Genomic DNA, 21,444 nt, shown 5'->3' with positions numbered 1-21,444 from the left:
TGGGGAAAATATCGAAGAACTTACCGTTGACTTTTGTGACGGTGGAAACAAACTTCTCTGAGTACACCACAGTATATAATAATTCAAATAGGCCCCACCCTCTTACTCTGTAATCTAAGATCATCCGTTCGATCAGCCAACTACAAGACTCGAGCTTTTAAAGATCCGAGTTTTGACGAACCCGGAGACTACCGGGAAGCGTCTGATTACAGTTCCGTATAAAAGGAAATCATAAGCTCAAAAAATAACTACAGATCCAAATCCAGCAAGGAGAGCAAGAAAGAAGCTGAAGTGAAGTAAGTTAGTACGCGGAGAGATGAGAAGATATTAATTAGAGAGTGAAACTGATAAAAATGGATGTGGAGAGATCGTCTCTGTGCAATTGCGTTGTCAATTTCTTGCTACAAGAGAACTACCTGTTGACGGCATTTGAATTGCTTCATGAGCTCCTTGACGATGGCAGAGACTTCCACGCCATTCGCCTCAAGGAGTTCTTCTCTGATCCTTCTCATTTCCCTCCTGATCAGATCTCTCGCTTCAATTCTCTTCGAGGTTTTCCTTCTTTCGATTCTTTCAGTTTTTGTATTACTCGTGCACTCGTATGCGTGTATGCTCTGCCTTGGTTTTGCTTGTTTAGCTCTGATATAGCAATGTTGCTTTGGTCATTGAATGCATTTGAATGCGGATTGTGGCGTTTCTGTGTGATCTGGAATTCAGTTGAAGTAATACTCGTGAAGTGTTGGAATGGAATACTAAACAAATGCGCTGGATTGCATATTTTCGTTGGATTTAAAAAGCTTTTGATTTTCTTTTTTTTTTTTTAAGCAATTTATAATTTATTTACTAAAGCCTAAACTCCTGTCAATGGCAAGAGACTACTGAGAGCAGACTTTCGAGTTTATAATTGACAACTTTTATATGTGGAAGCAAAAAAGTTAATCTTAATTTTTTTAAGCTTAACAATATTTTATTGTTAGAATTGAGTTGAAAGGTTGTCGAGGATAGTTTTTGCTGCTCGGACGTTGATGCTATTAAACATAACTTAATAATGTTGTTCAGATGGTTTTTGGAAAAATAAAGTGTCATAATTTTGTTTAGTTATACACTATTTGTTCTTTGGAAAGGTTAGGCAAAAGGCTAAGAATGCTGAGACAACACAGGATACATGGTGGAGTACTTTCATCCATAGTTGCTTTCTTAGCTTCATGGAGCATGTAATTTCATACCTTCGAGAAATTATTTAATGGCAGTTTACATGTATCCCATTAAATTCGGTTTTAAGTTATACCTGGCATAAGCCACAGGATAGCATATGTCTACAGTAGCTTATGGGCAATGAAGCAATCTCTATAGATAACGAAGAACCCATAGTTCTGTACTGTATAGAATAGTTTGATCTAGAAGAAGTGATAATTAATTGTAGGAAGAGCGATGAAGTGTATGTAGTGCAAGTTAAATTGCTTGAAAAAGTGTGATTTGCAAAAAGAGATACAGGAAGATTCTTTCTTTCATATAGATTTGAATTTTTTGGTTCAAACAAAAAATTGACATTTGATGGAAGGGTTTAGGACATATTGATGTTTTTGAAGAAATGCACCTTAAGATGCTGAAAAGTTAGATAGAATTTCAGCATACTTTTAATAATGATGCTGAAAAATTGGAGCATGCTATACTGGCAGCCTACACTGAAACAGTTAGGTAGGTTTTGCTAGTGAGATGGGGTCAGCAAACAAGAGTGCATAGCAGTCTTACAATATGACCTAGCAGAACAGTATAAGCTGAGATGCCAATTAGAAATCGTAATCCATTTGTGTTTATGACTTATTATAATTTTTTAAATGGTGAAACTTCCTTCTGTTTAGTAACGCTGCATTGGAATCTTGCTATAAAACATGCACATGGTCATTTTCTTGATATATAGCTAAAGATGTACGGCAACTGATATACAATCAGAGCTTCACGCTCAAATCATTGGTTTCTCTTGATTTTTGTAGTTTAACTTATAATCATTATTTCTTCTTTCTCATGATCTTCTCCTTCATTCTTCTTGGTTTTCTGTTGACTAGTTAATTAGAAGTTGATGGCAAAAGCTTGTTGCACTTTCGCATATTTGCATAAATAAATGCATATATGCATACATTCAGATAGGCTTGACTGCTTGAGTCACTATTGATCTGGAACTGCATTTTTATGCTGTATTTTGAATACAGAATGTAAGCAATGCTCTTTTTCTGCCCCTTTTATTCTTGAAAAGCAGTTGCGGACCCTCAGAATTTACTAGAAGAGAAAGAAGCAATAGAAGAAAAATTAGCACTTAGTGAATATGAGCTTCGTTTGGCACAAGAGGACATTTCAAAGTTGAAAACTGAATTGGAGAAGAAAAAACATTTGCCACTGGTGGAATTGAGTGGTAAAATTTCATTTCTCTCAAAGTTACAATGAATGCTTCTTTTTTATTCCCCAGATCTTAGTATGATTACTTTAATTTTTTTGTCTTCGCTATTAAAAATTAAATGGGTTTTGAAAGAGAGAATTATTTATAGCTCTCAAGTCTCAAATGGATGTGATCTGTAAATGGTAAAGATTGGCTGCCAGAATTGGATATGTGAACTCTTCTGAGTCCGTTAGATATTGTAACCAGGGAAGATTTACTCTTCCTTTCTTTGTGTTTGAGGGAATGGACATCATGCCCAAATTAGTCAACAATTGACCAGCGGTTACCCTATGAGGCATTCATGACATAAGTAGTCAACCAAATGGCTTGGGCTTCTGAGTTTGATGCTCTAACACATATCTGGACAGACGTTATTTAATTTAGGACTCCAAACCTATCTGCATGTGGGATGTTAGATCTGTGCTTTCAATCCCTTCTCCATTTTGTTTCAAATTTATTATCTGCAATTACTGACTTGCAATGCAATTGGCAACAACTGTTGGAACTTCCTGTAAATAATCATAATTGTGTTAATTTCCTTGGACAGTCTATGTTCTTTTCCATTTCACATATATGTACATATTTCTTTCTTGGATGCATTTCCAGAGTCAAAGTCAGATGTTTCTGAGAACACCAGACCTGATATTCTACGGAACAAGAAGGATGCTTCCTTCTATGACTTGGGTCCTTTGAAGGATAGTGAGCGTAGAGATCTTAATTGTGCTGTAAAGGAATATTTACTATTAGCAGGATATCGGCTTACTGCTATGACATTCTATGAAGAAGTATGTAAGAATCATGTTATTCTCTCTCTCTCTCTCTCTCTTTCTCTTTGTCTTACAGTTCTACTTTCCATTTGTATATGAAAATATTTTCTTAAATAAAAAGGAGAAGGTCCTGTCTTCTAAAATGTATATGTGCTTTCCTATTGTATTTTCTGTTATTTGTTGTTTGTTGTAAAATTCTCATTCAGCTGAAGACAAACCATTTATGGGCTCATTATGTTGATTCAATTGGACAAAAGGTGATATAAATGCACGCAACTAGAAAAGTTTGAAACTTGGATTTTTTGTGAGTGGCACTTGAGGCTTTAGGTAATTTGGTTATAGCATTATACCATCACCTTGAATTTATTTATGGAGGGGCCAAAAGTAGTATGAAATGCCGGAAATGTCCTTCACTGACAGTTTGGTTAGGTCTTGAGATAATAAGGGTTTTCATTCAGTTATCACTGTAGGAGGCAGCCTCAAACTTTAATTTCTTAAAACTTTTGCAATCAATTTATTTGCAACTTTCATGAGGTATAAAACCTTCAATCAACTGGATGTCTGTTGTATCTATGCATGTGCATGTGTATATTTATCTGCTCTTGTCATCCATGTAAAAATTTCACTGCTCGACAATTTTTTTGGTCTCAGGTTACAGATCAGAATTTAGATGTGTGGCAGAACACATATGCATGTGTACCAGATGCCTTGCGACACTATTACTATCAATACCTTTCATCCACTCCAGAAGCTGCTGAGGTATTTAGTGAAACATGTGTTGGATAAACAATTTGCTCTATACACAGCCACAATAGATTTCTTAAATGTTTATATTATGTAACTCTTTTGTACTTGACCTGGTGTGCTTTCTTTCCTGTCATGCTCACCCCCATAAGTGGAGTACAAATATGATTACTATAAATTGTGTTCAACTGTTTTTTATCTTAATCAATATGACATATCATTTTTCTTCCTTCTTTCTTCTTTTTATGTTAATGGTACTCTGATGAGATCAACATCAAGCAAATGCCGTAAGCTTTACCTTGCATATTTAGGAGTTAGATTGCACTCTTGTTAAAGTAGCTATGGTAATGTTTTTCTTTGATAAGTTGATATCTGTTCTCGCATGTTAGAAATTTAGAAGTTTAAGTGCAAAAACATTACTTAAGGAGTCATCGGTTGCTATTTCTGTATAGGTAATATAGGTTATTAACCTGCAATATGTAAATCATGCAAAGACCTTTAAACTAATGGGATTCAATCCTTAATCATCATTGCCATCCACAAGTTCTGTTTGAAGATAATTAAGAGAATTATTTATAAAATCATGGCTCTGAAGTCTAAGATCCACAGGCATCTTGAATTATACAATTGTATCCTTGTTTTTGTTGTTCATGTAACTACCCATCTGCCTTTCAAGTTATTTTCTTTTAATATTAGCACTTCAGTGTTCATAAAGAATACAGATCTAGATTTTGGACAATCAGCATAGACAAACTGTTAGTATTACAGGGGAAAAAAGGTTAGGGGGAAAAGATAAGGGGAAGAAGTTTTTAACATGCTGTGCTAGCAGTTTTACTCAGTAGCGGAATTAGGATGGAAGAACTCTGACCAGTGCTAACACAAAGTTGCATCAAAGTTTTATGTGGAGGAGAGGTGTGTTTATGTGCTGAAATATGCATCAATGAAACAAGTTCTTAAAATTGCAGGAGAAAATTGCCATGCATCGAGAAAATGAGTCATTAATAAAAGAAAATGAGAAGCTCAATCACGAAAAAGAGAAATTGCTGAAAAACAAAGATTTGGCTGATACTCAAATAAGTGGATTGACTAAATCCTTAGAGACTCTTCAGAAAGATCTCAAGGAGAGGGAGAACCAGGTAATTCTCTATTATTACAATACATCTTTCACCTGTTGCATGAATTCTTGTATAAGGAGAGAAAAGTATCTCCATTTCCTTTTTCAATTTTTCAGGTGCAAGAATTGAAGCAGTCCTGGGAGCTCCAACGTAAGGAACTCAATGATTGCAGAGCTGAAATTACTTCACTGAAAATGCACATCGAGGGATATCATTCTGGAAGGAGCATGATGGCTAATGATGTTGATCCTATTCAATCCCAGTCTGTAGAAAATTACAAGGAAGAAATAATATCATTGCAAATGGAAATAGAAAGGTTGAAGTCAAAATGCACAAAAGCTCCTAAATCTGTAGATTCCAACCATAATGAGGACTCTCTGCAGATAGAAGAGAAAGTTGTTGAGATAGATGAAGATAAAACTATAATCTCCCTCCCTCAAGATGTAGCAGGAGTGTCAGTAAGTGAAGATGTTCAATCACTGATAATTGACAACACTGGTAAACCTGAAGAAGCTTCACCTGATCTGTCAATAAATCATTCAAACGAAAATATTACTATTGAAAACAATCAGAATGACGTTAAACAAAATGGTGAACTGCCCTTAGAAGATGATGGGCGACGCATAGAATTGGATAACTTAAATGTTGAAGCTGCTTCTGCGAATGTGGCAAGTTCTTTTTCTTTCTCTTGGAAATTAGATTATTTTCCTTAAGGATATCCCACATCAATCTCTGTTCTCTCCCTTGCTATTAAGTGGGTTAAGTTATTGTAAATGTGAACCTTGCAGAATTGATGCTATAGTCAGGGTCTACCTTTTAATAGCACAATTTCTTACACATTTCTTGTTTTGCCTGCCTGCCTGTGCCTATCTAATAGCTCAAATTTTATTATATAACATCTGAGCATATGATTTTCTTTTCAGGGTTTAGAAACAATTCAAATCCTTGCAGATGCCTTGCCCAAGATTGTACCTTATGTTTTGATCAATCATCGGGAGGTTTGCCTTTGGCTAACCTTTTCTTAATCTGTCTCCTACTATTTTCTTAGAGTCATACAGCATTGATTGTTTTTCACAGGAGCTTCTCCCCCTAATGATGTGTGCAATTGAGCGTCATCCGGATAGTACGACACGGGATTCCTTAACACATACATTGTTTAATTTGATCAAACGTCCAGATGAGCAACAGAGACGGATCATAATGGATGTAGGGTGAACAACTTTGATCATATGATGGATTCCTTCAAATGTTAACCAAGTTTTACCATGGCTATACAATTTGAATGTATTGCTGAATCTTCTGACCTTTAATTCAGGCATGTGTTAGTCTTGCGAAGAACGTAGGAGAGATGAGAACAGAAACAGAATTGCTTCCCCAGTGTTGGGAACAAGTGAGTTTGAGAAATTACTTTTTAGGGATCTCCTGTCTGGTCATTATTTTTCACTTTTTCTTGCTTTCTTTTCCCTCTTCTAAAGGTCAAGTTTCATTTTTTGGATTACAGATAAACCACACTTACGAGGAACGTAGACTGCTTGTTGCTCAATCTTGTGGAGAGCTTGCAGAGTTTGTCCGGCCTGAGATCCGTGATTCTTTAATTTTGTCGATTGTGCAACAACTGGTAGAAGATGCTGCAACTGTTGTTCGAGAGGCAGCTGCACATAATCTGACATTGTTGCTTCCACTCTTCCCAAGTGTGGACAAATATTTCAAGGTCAGCCTCATTAAATATGCTTCAAGGCAATCATGGAGAAGAATTCTGATTTGACAGTAATGGCTGCAAAGTAAGCTCTAGAACAGGTTGTCGAAACATGGTCTAGGGAATGGAGCCTTTTCTCCTTGCCATATTATGATGACTTAGATGAAAATGGAAAGAAAAGAAAAAGAAAATTTTCTATTAACACAAAAGAAAATTGAAGTTCTGTGATACAATTAAGTTTGTCTAATGCTTAAATCTGTTTGTTATAGGTTGAGGATATAATGTTCCAATTGGTCTGCGATCCCTCTGGAGTGGTGGTGAAAACTGCACTCGAGGAGCTAGTTCCTGCGGTAATAAAATGGGGAAATAAGTTGGATCACATTTTAAGTGTTCTACTTTCACACGCCTTGAGTTCTGCTCAGGTATGCTTGTTTCTTATGATTATCTCGTTGTGCTCCTGTATTTGGTTCGAATTATCATTCTTTAATATTATCCCTTGAATATTTTCAGTGTTGTCCACCTCTTTCGGGGGTTGAAGGCTCTGTCGAGTCACATTTACGTGTCCTGGGGGAACGAGAGCGCTGGAGTATTGATGTGTTTTTGAGAATGCTGTTGGAGTTGCTTCCATTTGTGTACCAGAAGGCAGTTGAGAGTTGCCCTTTTTCTTCATTGACAGAGTCAACAGATACGGTGTTCTCTACTTCATCACTTGAACTGTATTCAAAGTAATTTCCAGAGATATATTTCTTATATTACCGTCAGTTTCTTGGTGAAAATAAATTTTAGTATTCTTGTTGAAGCTGAATTCTAGGTGATGGCCATATTTTGCTTCTGAGATATTTTTAATTTCATACTAGGGGAGACGTTGATTGGGCGGCATTTCAGTGGATGCATATAGATTGCTTTCCTGATTTGATACAGTTGGCCTGCATGTTACCCCCTAAAGAAGACCATTTAAGAAACAAAAGCACAAAGGTGATCAGTTTCTGCTTTGAACTAATTCATTAAGACTTGATTCCTGTTTATTCAGGACAGTTCCCTAGTTGTTGCTAATTTAGAAAATGGTTTACAGTTTTTGTTGGCTGTAAGTGAACGCTTTGGGGATTCTTATTTGGTACACATAATGATGCCTGTGTTCTTGGTAGCAGTTGGGGACAATGCAGATCTAACATATTTTCCAACTACTATTCGTTCAAAAATCCAAGGTATCAATTTATAGAACTTCTTGAATTTCTTAACCATTATTTTTTTTTTCAATGATTTGCTTTATTGCAGGTTTGAGACCAAAAACTGTTGTGGCTGAGAGGCTTGCCACAATGTGTGTTCTGCCACTTTTATTGGCAGGTGTTCTAGGTGCTCCAAGCAAGCATGAAGGACTAGCAGGCTACTTGAGAAAGTTGCTAGTTGACAGCTCCCTAAAAGAGAATCGCTCAACAAAATACAATGTTGATATTATTGATGCTGTTCGGTTTCTTTGGTCAGTAGTCAACCAAGTGCCTTAGTGCGCCATTGTCTGAGAGTTATATATGACTAATGCATATAGGTTTCTTCCACATGCAGCACTATTGAACAGCACCATGGTATGATATTCAATATTTTGTGGGAAATGGTTGTTAGCTCCAACATAGATATGAAAGTCAATGCTGTGCATCTGTTGAAAGTCATGGTGAGTTGCTCATGAACTTTTTGCAGATCATTTGAAGTCTGACATTTTATTTGAAATTTCAAACTTCGCATGACATTATTTTGAAATTTTAGCTTCGTTCATTTAACAGGTACCTCATATTGATGCAAAAGTTGTTTCTACCCATGTTTTGCCTGCCCTAGTTACTCTTGGCTCTGATCAAAACTTGAATGTGAAGTATGCCAGCATAGATGCGTTTGGAGCTGTGGCACAACATTTCAAAAATGACATGGTATAGCTATTTTCCCCCTAAAGTAATAATGGCAATACTGAGGGATCAGTTCATATGTTTCACTCATCATATTTGTCATGTTTCAGATAGTTGATAAAATTCGAGTGCAAATGGATGCTTTTCTTGAAGATGGATCCAGTGAAGCTACTGTTGCTGTGGTCCGTGGCTTACTGGTAGCTGTACCTCACACAACAGAGAGGCTTAGAGATTATATCCTAAGCATGTTGTATAATTAATTTTAAGACTATTTATTTAATTAATTTTTTTATTCTATTTTAGCCATCGTACCAAAACTCACATTGTCTTCTAGGTTTAAATGAATATGTGAATCAATTGTTTCCTTAACATTTAGCAAATCTTCTTTCCAAGATTTTTCAATTTACAGCCACACCAGCTCCCACAAGTGATGTCATGCGTTGCCGTGAGAGAGCTAATGCATTCTGTGAATCGATCCGTGCCTTGGATGCTACAGGTTTGAAGTCAATCTTGTTCTCTTCCAGATGCTTGCCGCCCAATTTCATTAGTTTTCTAGATTTGCTACCCTCAATCACTTAATTGATGAATTGCATAGAAGTATTAACATGATCTGGATCCAGTATTAAATAATGGTTATATGTTGTCCACACCATAAATGTCTTTTACATTAAAGTTGGCCATTTGCATTTGTGTGAAATCAAATACTGGATTGCAGCTTACCCTCATCTCTACTTGCTGCAGATCTTTCTGCAACTAGTGTGCGGGAATTCCTCCTACCTGCTATAACAAATCTGTTAAAAGATCCAGATGCATTAGATCCAGCACATAAAGAAGCCCTTGAGATAATAATGAAGGAAAGATCAGGTGGAACCTTTGAGACCATTAGTAAGGTGATGGGTGCTCATCTTGGGATAGCATCGTCAGTCACTAGTTTCTTTGGAGAAGGTGGGCTTTTAGGAAAGAAAGAAGCTGCAGACAATCAGCCACCACCACCCGAGTCCCCAAAGGCTGCACAACCTCCACCCACAGAAGACACAAGATTCAGGCGTATCATGAGGGGTGGTTTTACGGACATGCTTAGGGGTAAAACATGGAGCCAAGAAGAAACACAGCAGAACCAGTAATATTTTTACAACTTGACAAATGGTGCGATGAAATACCATTTTTTATCTTCTCTTGCATGTTTGAGTTTATCCCCCCTGTATAAGGTGAGTTAACGACAGCATCAACATCAGATGGGGGAAAAAACAAATTTTTTCCATCGCTTTTACTTTTTTTAATCTTTTATTATATAGGAGGAATTAAGGTTAGTTGCAGTGCAGATCATTAGTTAGCTATTATTTAGGACATTAGTACTTTCCTAGTTTTTGACGATCCTATCTGGCCGGATTGATTGCATGCTGTATAAAATTCAGTTTTCTTTGGAGGGCTCTTTTTTCTTTCAGTTACATGATCAAATTTCCTATATATATTATTTGTTAAATCTGACTTGCATATATCTTTAAAAATACGTTGGCAGCTGAGCTGAGTGCAGGATGTTCTACCGGCCTTGCATCAAAGTAACGCCTGGAACTGGATGGTTAAAATAAATAGATGCTAATAATTTTTTTTTTTTTAAAAGGTCATTTGCTATTTAGTTCTTAGGTGTTATTAACACTTTGGTGCTTATGTTTTGAAAATTAAATTATCTTAATTCGTAAATTTTGATTCTTAACAATTAAGTCATTCCTTTTATTTTTAATCAATTTGCCGTTAGTACTACAGCTACTCTCTCCTTTTATCTCGTTCCCCTGTCACACTTTTTCCAGTTTCCATCCCTGCCCCTCTCGCTGTCTCTCTTCCCGGAACTATAAATAGACACATTAATTAAATTTAAATTAATTACAATTCAATTCAAAATAGGATTGTTCAATTATATATTTATATTAATTTTAATGACAACATTGCTTAGTCTCCAAATGAGCATGTAAACAGATTTCTAATTCAAAATTTATTTAATATAAACAGTGAAATTTTATAAAAGCACATGGCTAAATAATGTATTTAGTTTTATTTTAATCATAAACCAGAGACAATATCAAATTTATTGAACACGATCACAAAAATTCGAGAACTTTCCAAAATAACTAAATCTTTTATGCAAAAGAATAGTAAGATTAATTTAAAATAGTTACAAGAGTTAAAATTAAATTTATGCTTTATACAACAAATTGATAATAAACTCTGATTCCTTTGATACAATTACATGAGAAAAATAATGATATGAAATTACGTAAAAAAAGTATATTAGTTGAATTAAAATAAAAATACAAATGAATTTAAATTTAAATAGAAGTTACTAAATACTAATTCAACTAAATTTAAATCAAAATAATTTGTATTGAAATAAAATTTATTTACTTCTAATTTGAAATCAAGAATTCTATAAAAATTCAATTTAAATAACTTTTTTTAGAATAGAGAAATTTAAAATTTTTTATTTATAAATTTTCATACATAAATTATAAATAATTTTATAAAAATTTATTTAAATTTTTTCTGACTATAAATAACAACAATAATAACATTGGGATGTAACACTTCTAACTCGTTTAAATAGTTAGGCAGTAATTAATAGAGAGTGCTCTGGTCAATTTCTCGACTTAATACTCAATTTCAATTTATTTTATTTTTTATTTTTTATTTAAATTAATTTAAACTCAATTCATCTAAAAAATAAATAAAATAAGAGAAACTGAATTTTTATAATTTTTAGATTAATCAAGAAATGTTAGCTTTAAAAATTAAGAAATTGAGTTTTTTTATTTTAATCAAGAAATTTAAGTAAAAAAATTTGATTTTTTTTTGCAAATTAAATTTAAATTGAAAATTATAGTTTAATTTAGGCAAAAAGTTAAAATAAACTAAATTAAATCTCCCAATAAATATAGAAGTTATAATTCAACATTTAAATATTTTTCTTTTAAGTTTATTTTTTTAATTTTTTACTGTGTAGAGTAATAGATTAATAGAGAGATAGAAAGTGGAAAGAAATGAATCAAATGAATAACATAAGCTAAATACATTGGAGAAACTATATCTTTAATTTACATAAATAAAAATATATTTCTTTTCGTCCTCTCTTTTCCTTCCAAATAACGACAGCTATATGGCGTTGATAAGACAGATATAGCACGATAAAATCAATTGGATTAAAATATAAATAATATTAACAAAAGCAGAAAATATGCTTCCAAGATTCTGAAATAAAATCAACCATGATGCCTCTACCCACTTTTGATAATGACTTCCGTGGTTTTTTTTTTTGGTAATTTACGATTTAGTCCCTGGGTATTGCCATTATTAACAAGTTAGTCCCTGTATTTTCAGAAACCTATTAAAACGTCCTTATATTTTATTTCCGTCAACGAAATAGTCCTTCCGTCCTATTTTCCGTTAAAATTAGATAAAGGAGGAGAGAGAAAATTTTTAAAATCTAATTTTACCCTCAAATAAAATCATTTATTTAGTCCTTGTATATTGTAATTATTAACAAGTTAGTCCTTACATTTTCAAAAATCTATTAAAATATTTTTATCTTTTTTCATATCTATTAAAACGTCCTTATTATTTTTTTCCATCAATGAAATAGTCCCTATCTTTTCTCACATCTATTAAAACATCCTTATCGTTTATTTAAGTCAACGAAATAGTCCCTCCTCATCGTTTCTTTCTGTCAACGAAATCGTCTCTCCCTATATTTTTAGAAATTTATTAAAACGTCCTTATTGTTTCTTTTTGTCAACGAAATGGTCCCTATCTTTTCTCAGATCTATTAAAACATCCTTATTGTTTCTTTTTATCAACAAAATAGTCCCTATCTTTTCTTTCCGCTTCCTCCTCCTCCTCCTCCTCCTCCTCCTCCTCCTCCTCCTCCTCCTCCTCCGAAAAAGAAGAAGAAGAAGAAGAAGAAGAAGAAGAAGAAGAAGAAGAAGAAGAAGAAGAAGAAGAAGAAGAAGAGAAAGAAGAAAAAGAAGAAGAAGGAGAAGAAGAAGAAGAAGGAGAGAAAGAAGAAAAAGAAGAAGAAGAAGGAGAAGAATGAGAAGAAGAAGAAGAAGAAAAAGAAGAAAAAGAAGCAAAAGAAGAAAAAGGAGAAGAAGCAGAAGAAGAAGGAGAAAAAACAGAAGCTGAAGAAGAAAAATGAGAAGAAGCAGAAGAAAAAGAAGCAGAAGAAGAAGAAGCAAAAGGAAGAAGAATTGATGAAGAAGAAAAGGAAGGAGGAGGAGAAAAATAATTAGGGGTAATTTAGTCTTTTACTATATTTTTAACGGCAAAAATAGACAGAAGGATTATTTCGTTGACGGAGAGAAAATATAAGGACGTTTCAATAGATTTCTGAAAATACAGGGACTGACTTATTAATAATGGCAATACCCAGGGATTAAATCGTAAATTACCCTTTTTTTTTTTTGAAACAGAAGTTTAGAACTGGAAGGGTAAAATTTAAAATTTTTTAAATTTATTTAAATATATTTATTATTATACTAGATCTGTGAATATATAATTTTTATAGATTTTAAGTATAGACCATAACGCAGAGAAATAATCATATGATATTAATTTGGTTTTTTTTTTTAATTTTTTAATTTTTTTTAAATATAAATATTTAAAATTTACTGTTTCAATTGATTTAAATTTAAATTTTTATTAGATAAATTTATTAAAAATTAAAGTATTTTCTCTTAAATTTTAAAAAAATTCATACCCACAATTTAAAATTGAAGACTCTAATTAGAAGAATTATACCATTTTATCTTACCTCCTAGTTTATTAATTTAATACGCAGCCACAGACAATGATTTTGCCTCTACCTTGTTCCCAAGAGACGCTTATACCGTACAGTGAGCTCTCCTCCAATAGGAAGTGGCAATCCACCAAAACATTTATTATTATAAAATATGTTTTTTTATCTTCTTTCTTCACCAACTCGGTTAATCATTTGGGATATAAATCAGTATTCACTTGCCTGAGAAGATCGGCTAGCTTACTCACTCGCTCTCCTTCTTTGTTCTTCCGTCAATGGCTCCAATTGGTTCTGCTTTTTGCGCAGCAAGTCCTTCATTCTCCCTTCTCTCTTCTAACGTGAAGGGGTTATCAAGAAACTACGCAAATGCCAACTGCCCCATTAGCAAGATTTGTGTTGTTCACTGTTCTAGTGGGAGTAAGCTAGTGACGGAATCAACAGCTTCGTCAACTTCTGAAAGAACCAGCTTTGGCTTTAAGAACTTGACCGAGACTTTTTGGGTTGATGTACAGAGAGCAGAAGGGAGGCCACTAAATGTGCAGCTAAATGCACCCTTGATTTTAGGGTCGCCGAATCTCGAAAAGGTGGAGAATGTAGCTATTAGAATTGAGCTCAGTAATGGATGTGTAGGGTGGGGAGAAGTTCCTGTGCTTCCTTCTGTTACTGCTGCAAACCAGACTGTTGCTGTTGCAAAGGCTAGGGAGGCATGCCAATTTCTGCTTTGTAGTTCGCCTATGGTTTTGAATTTGGCGCTTAATGAGATTGGTGGGATTCTTCCAGGAACTGAATTTGCTTCTGTGAGTAAATGTGATAAGATTATTACACTTTTTCTTTGAACACTATATTACTTTTTATTCATTCTGTCTTTCAAAATTGATCCTTTCTTTAGACTGAGAAGCATTAACACACTGTCTTACATTTATTTATTAGGATGTTATCTGTGATGTTTCCTTAGCTGCAAATGGTAATTTATTATATATACAAGAACTTGATTCTTTCAATTATAAGATTTATTTTAGTTTAGTTGGGGGATCAAATTATTTTACATAATATTCGAAACTGTTACAGATAATTTTTTGACTCACTTTTCATTTATCCCAAAATAGCAATTGCTGAGATAGAACCGAACCTCAGTTACTCTGGTTCGCTAGTACCTGGCTCCACCTCATTTCGTACATCCATTAGCCATGCATAATTTTTTTGATCCAGAATGCCTTTGATACCGGCTGAAATAGTTCGGTCTAAACCTTCCACTTTCTACTTGATTCAAAATATTAACCCAAGTTATTTAGTAGTATTAAGTCAAGATTTATATTCTACCAATTGAATTTTTAATTTACTGATTTGAGATTCTTTTCCACGAGCAGGCAGCTCATAAAAACTATAATAATTAAATACGAATTTAGTATGTTCTATCGGATTATTGATTATATTCTTTTTTAAAAGATAAAAAAAACATATAATTTTATCATTTTATAAATATTTAGAATTTGGAATACAACCAATTTAGAGCATGATTAGAGTGTAAAAGTCAATAAATTTTTAAGATTTGGCTTGCAGAAAGCATCTGTTTCTATAAATATTCGTGTCTCTCATATTTTACAAAGCAAAAACTGTTGATCCTGATTAAGCTTTATATGTTTCTGAAGGTTAGGGCCGGAGTTGAAATGGCATTGATTGATGCAGTTACTAATAGTATTGGTGTGCCACTATGGAGATTATTTGGTGGTGTATCAAATAACTTAACCACTGCTATCACAGTTAAGTTCCTCAACGATCACTACTACTTTTCTTATGGTTTTTGCAATGAATTTTTGACTTGTGTTGTTGGTGAATTTCATGCGACCAGCTTCCAACTGTTTTCCCTGCTGAAGCTTCTCACTTGGCTTCAAAGTATTGCCAACTAGGATTCAAGACCTTGAAGCTTAAAATAGGGAAGAATATTAAAGAAGAAATCAAACTTCTACAATCAATTCAGGCAGCTCATCCCACTTGTTCATTGATTTTAGATGCAAATGAGGAATACACTCGTAGAGAAGCTGTACAAGTCCTTCAAGAGTTACATGGTAAGGACATGGTCTTTAGTTTCTAGAAGTTTAAGATCTGTAAACTCGGCAACAAGAATCATAAATCAATTGTCTTATTGCAGATTCAGGAATAACACCTACTCTCTTGGAACAACCAGTTCATAGAGAGGACTGGAAAGCTCTTGGAGAAGTTAGCAAATTTGCAAGACAGAAGTATGGGATATCCATTGCTGTGGATGAAAGTTGTCAGAGTTTAGATGACGTTCAAAGAGTTATTGAAGGCAACTTTGCAGATGTGATTAACATCAAACTAGCGAAATTTGGGGTAATGGGAGCCCTTGAAATTATTGAATTGGCACGAAATTCAGGTGTTAATCTGATGATTAGTAGCACAATAGAGACCAGACTTGCCACAGGATTTGCTGCTCATCTGGCTGCTGGACTTGGCTGTTTCCAGTAATTACCCACTTTACTTGCAAAAACATTTCATAAAACCATGTATCTCATGGCTTTCTTGAGATAAAAGCCTAATTGTGGTTGCAAATTGATGACATGCAGATTTGTTGGTCTAGATATGCCATTTCTGCTTTCAGAGGATCCTGTGATTTGTGGTTACGAAGGTAACATTTGCTCTTAAGCTAATGGATTACAAGTTTGTTGAGTCTGTAACCTTCGAAAGTCTAAATAATCTGGTAATTATGCATGTAGCTTCTGGTCCTGTGTACAAGTTCTTAAATGCAAGAGGTCAAGGAGGTTTCCTCAAATGGGACTTTACATCCTGGTGAGCTATTCCCTTGATTGAATAGAAAAACTTTACATCCTCAAATAAGATAACCTTTACTTTATCTTATTTCAAATAACTACTTGAATTTGCAGATGATTAGAAGGAATAGTTGATTACGACTGAGCTGTGCATGAATAATGAAGATGACAATAATTCTTATTAGGGCCTCAATAAATCTAAGGATGGGGCCAAGAGAGCAGGTAGTGATTGAAGTCTGAAGCAAAACAAGCTGCATTCATGAGAATATCTTCTTACTATGATGTGCTGCTGGTTGTTCTTGGCATTATGAAATATCTGTTTCACTTTTCTTTCTTCTTCTTCTTCGTCTTCTTTGAACTGATGTGGTGTTTTGTGGTTCACCTTTGCCTGATTTGATAAATGTTGGACCATAGTTGCTGTCTGATCCAACATCTGTACATAATATCTGAATCATGTGATTTTTTTTTCTGCTTGGTATGCCAGGTAAAACTAGGCTATTTTATCATCCAATCATTTTTCTTAACTGTAAGATATATGTTTTTCAGAAATAGAAGAAAAGATGTTAAGAGAAAATTTATGAAGGCTAATATATTATTGATGCAAGATTACAGAGAAATATATAGGCATACAAAATAACAGAACCTCAACAAAATAAACAAAATAATTATGCATATCATATATGATTGATAGCATATTTGATTATTCCTAGAAAATAGCAACTGAATAACAAATAATAATCTAATCTTTAAACAACCTTCAAAGCAGTTCTTAAGTCAACATTCAACACTCCTCCTTGAGTTAAGAGCAACAAAGGCCAAGCCTCTCTCTTAAATACTCAAGTCTAGCCTTGGAAAGGGATTTAGTCAAAATATCAGCATTCTGAAATTCTGAATTGCAGTGCACCAAACTTACTTCACCATTCTTTTGAACTTCTCTAAGAAAATACAACTTAATCTTGAAGTGCTTGGTTTTTCCATGAAATACTGGATTATTTGCTATCGAAATTGCAGCCTGGTTGTCAATATAAACTTCTGTGCTTCTTTTTTCTTCCATAGATAAGTCAGCTAACAATTTCCTTATCCACAAAGCTTGATTTACTACCAAATTAGCTGCAATATATTCTACTTCAGCTGTGGATTGAGCTATCACATCTTGCTTCTTGGAGCACCAGGAGAATACACCAAAACCAAAGCTAAAACAGTAACCTGAAGTGCTTTTCATGTCATCTAAGCAACCACCCCAATCGCTATAAGAAAAACCATGGAAATTAAAATTTTAGACTTGATTGAACTTAATACCATAGTTTAATGTGCCTTTAATATATCTAATTATGCGTTTTGCTGCTTGAAGATGAATCTCACTAGCACAATGCATGTATCTTGATAGCAAACTTACAACATGCATGATGTCGGGTCGGGTTGCAGTTAGATACATTAGACAGCCTATTAAACTCCTGTACAACACCTCATCTATCTTTTTAGCTCCATCTTCTTTGCAAAATTTCTCATTCAGATTCATTGGAGTTGTGGTTGACTTGCAATCCTCCATCTTGAACTTTTTTAGAATCTCCTTGGCATATTTTTGTTGGCAAATAAAAACTTCATTTTCTTTTTGAAGCACCTCAATTCCAAGGAAATATGACATTTCTCCAAGATCTATCATTTCAAACACCTCCATCATCTCTGTCTTGAATTGATCTATCAATCTTCCATTGTTACCTGTTATTAATAGATCATCAACATACAAAGATATTATAAGTATATATGTTTCTGTTTTCTTAACATATAGAGTGAATTCACTCAAGCTTTTCTCAAAGCCTAAGCTTAGAAGATGAGAATCAATACGGCTGTACCAAGCCCTAGGGGCTTGCTTCAAGCTATATAAGGCTTTTCTCAAACGATATACTTTATCTTCATCTCCATTAACCAAGAAACCTTCAGGCTGCTCCACAAAAATTTCTTCTCCCAAGTAGCCATTTAGAAAGGCTGACTTTACATCAAGTTGATGAACTTTCCATCCCTTTTGTGCAACTATAGCTAATAGCATTCTGATTGTATCAAGACGAGCCACTGGAGCTAAAGTTTCTGAGAAATCAACTCCAAATATCTGGGCATAGCCTTTGACCACCAGTCTTGCTTTATGTTTGTTGATAGATCCATTGGAATTCAACTTTGTCCGATATACCCATTTTACTCCAATGGCCTTCTTATGATTTGGTCTGTCTACAAGCTCCCATGTGTCACTTTTCTCAATCATTCTCAGCTCCTCCTCCATTGCTGAAACCTATTTTTTGTCTAAAACAACATCAGCAAATTTTTCTAGTTCCATGATAGCCACATTGCACCTGTGATAAATGTCTTCAAGTGATCTTGTGCCCCTTACTGGTTCATCATCAATAGCATCATCATGATTTTCAATGTTCTTTGGAATTTCGTTTTTTTCAGTATCATTCCAATTCCATTTTTCGTCTTCTCGATCATATGTCATATGATTTGTGCAGCCGCTGTCTATAAGCCATCCTTCAGAGTTGTCTGTAGCAACACATGACGCTACAAATAAGTGCTCCTTTTTATTTTCATCAACGACAGCCTTAGCCTCAACCTCTTATTGTAGTTTGCCCTTGCATACTTTTTCAATATGTCCTAACTGACCACATTTATTACATTGGACATCTGGTCTCCACCAACACCTTTGTTGAGGGTGATTTGTTTTTTTACAGTGAGGACATGGTGGATAATTTTTGGCATTTCTTGTCCTCTGTGTCAGTTTTCCATCTCCAGTTTGAGAATGCGCTTGATAAGCACCTTCTACAGATACTTCATTCCTCATAAGCCTCCTTTGCTCCAAAGCCTGTAAAGGATTTAAAAGTTCTGCCAAGGTAATACTCGACAGATCTTTAGAATTCTCCAAAGATGAGATTGTTGCTTCATATTTCTCAGGTAATGTAACTAGGATTTTCTGAATAATTCATTCGTCAGAAAAATCCTTGCCAAAAAGTCTCACTTTATTGGCAATATCGAGAAGTCTGTCAGCGTACTCCTTTGTCGTTTCTGATTCTTTCATCCTTTGCATTTCAAATTCATGAATTAAATTCATGACTTGCATATTATCTAACCTTTTATTTCCTCGATACTCCTTTTCAAGATATTTCCATATTTCTGCAGTAGACTTCTTTTGCATAATTCTATTGAGAATCGAGAGCGAAACAGCGGAAAACAGGCAATTCATGACTTTAGTTTTTCTTGTCACCTTCTCTTTATGAATCTTGATTTGAGTCATTGTTGGGTTATTTCCAAGTGGTGGAACATCATAATCTTCTTCTACAGCCTCCCATAGATCATAAGCTTTGAGGTAAGTGTCCATCCTAACAGCCCAAGCTTTGTAATTAACTCCATCAAATATTGGTGGAGTAATTGCACCAAAACTGGACTCTCCCTCCATCTCACAAGTTGGTGTTTGGGTTTGATTTTGGTTGACCCAATCTCACAAGTCCTTTAAGATAAGAACTCTGATACCACTGTGTAAAATATATGTTTTTCAGAAACAGAGAAAAAGATGTTAAGAGGAAATTTATGAAGGCTAATATATTATTGATGCAAAATTATAGAGAAATATATAGGCATATAAAATAATAGAACCTCAACAAAATAAACAAAATAATTATGCATATTAAATATGATTGATAGCATATTTGATTATTTCTAGAAAATAGCAACTGAATAACAAATAATAATCTAATCTTCAAACAGCCTTCAAAGCTGTTTCAACATCTAACACAAATATAGCTTAAGTTAGTATGAGGTGTTTTTTTTAAGTATGTGTTGTATCCCTAACACATACTTATTTTAGAAAGAAAAAAATAATAAAGTATTTTTTAAAATATATATATATATAATTAATTTAAAAAAGTTAAAAGTTAAATTTAATATATTTTCAATTATAAAAAGAAAAACAAATTTCTTGCTCATTGGCACCTGATCCTTAACCTTGTCCTTCAAAAAGAATAATAATTATTATCAAATATCCATCGAAGAGACGATGGCGATGAGGAGGAAGATATGGTGTTTTGGCCTATGTGCTGCGGTGGTGATGCTATGGATGGGAACGGAAATGACAGAAGCGGTGGTTTATAGCCCTGTGAAGTTGAACGCATGTCTGCCGGCAATCAACATGGCAAGACCACCATCTACCAGTTGCTGCCAGAAAACGAAGGAGCAGAGGCCGTGCTTTTGTGGTTTCCTGAGAGATCCAAACCTCAAGCATTTTTTTTTTCCTTTGGCAATGATAGAAAAGTTGCTGATGCCTGCGGTCTTCCCTATCCTGTCTGCTAAATAAAAACTAATTACGATTTGCTGCCTACTGTATTAGACTTACTACTCGTTACTAGCTACTATGGTCCATAGCAGAGGGATTTTGCCGAGCCACCCCCACCACCACTCGGCAAATCAAATTAATACTTGAACCTATGGGAGGACTGCTTCGACAAAGAAGACTAAAAGTCTATCCTTCACACAGGAGTTGATAAAATGGCAATGGTAATTTGACATCCACGTAAAAAGTGGGTATGCAGAATTTCTAAAAATACCACAATTGTTTCTTCATTTTCCACTAATGGATCCCAATTATCACAAACCGACAAGTTCTGCTTGGTCTTCTCATCCCCACATCTACAAGTGCTAGTGCTCCACCAACTGAAATAAGAAAACCTGCGAGGCTATTTCTCATTAGCTTTACCATCCTTCTTTGCTTTATCAGGCGATAATATCTCAATTCTAACAACAAATTCCAAATTGGCAGGTGCCAATTGCCCACTTGACCCGTTAACCTTAATTTTCCAAGCAACGAAACATTGACCGCGCATGCAGAAAACTAATAACAGTGAAACCCACTTCCATTTTTTTTTAATAACTAAGAGCAATATGTCTGGCATAATATTATATAAACAAGTGAGAAGCTTTATGCAAAATTATCACCCTTTCTCCTTTTTCCTTACTTCACTCCCTTCAGACTTGATACTATTCTCTTTCAGATATGAAGAACATGTATTATTTCTATTTGTGTATGGCGGTGATACTGATGGTGTCGATGGAAACACAAGTGGCGCGTGCAGTGACATGCAGCCCGTCGGAAGTGACCATATGTCTACCTGCAGTCGCGATGGCGATGCTACCGACTACTGCTTGTTGCCGTAAAGTAAGAGAGCAGCGGCCCTGTCTTTGCGGT

The 21,444-nt window shown here is 34.6% G+C and overlaps 2 protein-coding genes across 4 annotated transcripts; both read left to right on the top strand.

The window, feature by feature from the left end:
* Positions 1–147: 147 nt before the first annotated feature.
* LOC110609035 (RAB11-binding protein RELCH homolog) lies at positions 148–10,092 on the top strand. 2 transcript variants are annotated; one of them, XM_043954034.1, is made up of 20 exons: positions 148–552; positions 2,258–2,410; positions 3,041–3,234; positions 3,853–3,960; positions 4,911–5,081; positions 5,177–5,728; positions 5,984–6,058; positions 6,138–6,266; positions 6,376–6,450; positions 6,562–6,771; positions 7,026–7,178; positions 7,267–7,481; positions 7,614–7,731; positions 7,829–7,961; positions 8,032–8,233; positions 8,317–8,422; positions 8,532–8,672; positions 8,759–8,882; positions 9,028–9,144; positions 9,390–10,092. In XM_043954034.1, exons 1-20 carry the CDS (start codon positions 354–356, stop codon positions 9,770–9,772), a joined length of 3,558 nt encoding a protein of 1,185 aa, XP_043809969.1. In that variant the 5' UTR covers positions 148–353; the 3' UTR covers positions 9,773–10,092. The 2 variants fall into 2 exon arrangements, with proteins under 2 accessions (XP_043809969.1, XP_021604038.1); XM_021748346.2 differs by having other exon boundaries at positions 149–552; positions 3,041–3,219.
* A 3,514-nt stretch (positions 10,093–13,606) lies between these two features.
* Positions 13,607–16,726, top strand: LOC110608511 (L-Ala-D/L-amino acid epimerase). 2 transcript variants are annotated; one of them, XM_021747755.2, is made up of 7 exons: positions 13,607–14,228; positions 15,081–15,191; positions 15,281–15,497; positions 15,581–15,914; positions 16,017–16,078; positions 16,167–16,239; positions 16,335–16,726. In XM_021747755.2, coding segments are annotated over exons 1-7 (1,320 nt in total). In that variant the 5' UTR covers positions 13,607–13,706; the 3' UTR covers positions 16,336–16,726. The 2 variants fall into 2 exon arrangements, with proteins under 2 accessions (XP_021603447.1, XP_021603446.1); XM_021747754.2 differs by lacking the exon at positions 16,335–16,726 and having other exon boundaries at positions 16,167–16,243.
* Positions 16,727–21,444: the final 4,718 nt, after the last annotated feature.

Source organism: Manihot esculenta, chromosome 2 (genome assembly GCF_001659605.2).
Source record: "Manihot esculenta cultivar AM560-2 chromosome 2, M.esculenta_v8, whole genome shotgun sequence".
Classification (NCBI taxonomy): domain Eukaryota; kingdom Viridiplantae; phylum Streptophyta; class Magnoliopsida; order Malpighiales; family Euphorbiaceae; genus Manihot; species Manihot esculenta.
The sequence above is the reverse complement of the archived record's forward strand: the minus strand, read 5'-3'. Positions and strand labels throughout refer to the sequence as shown.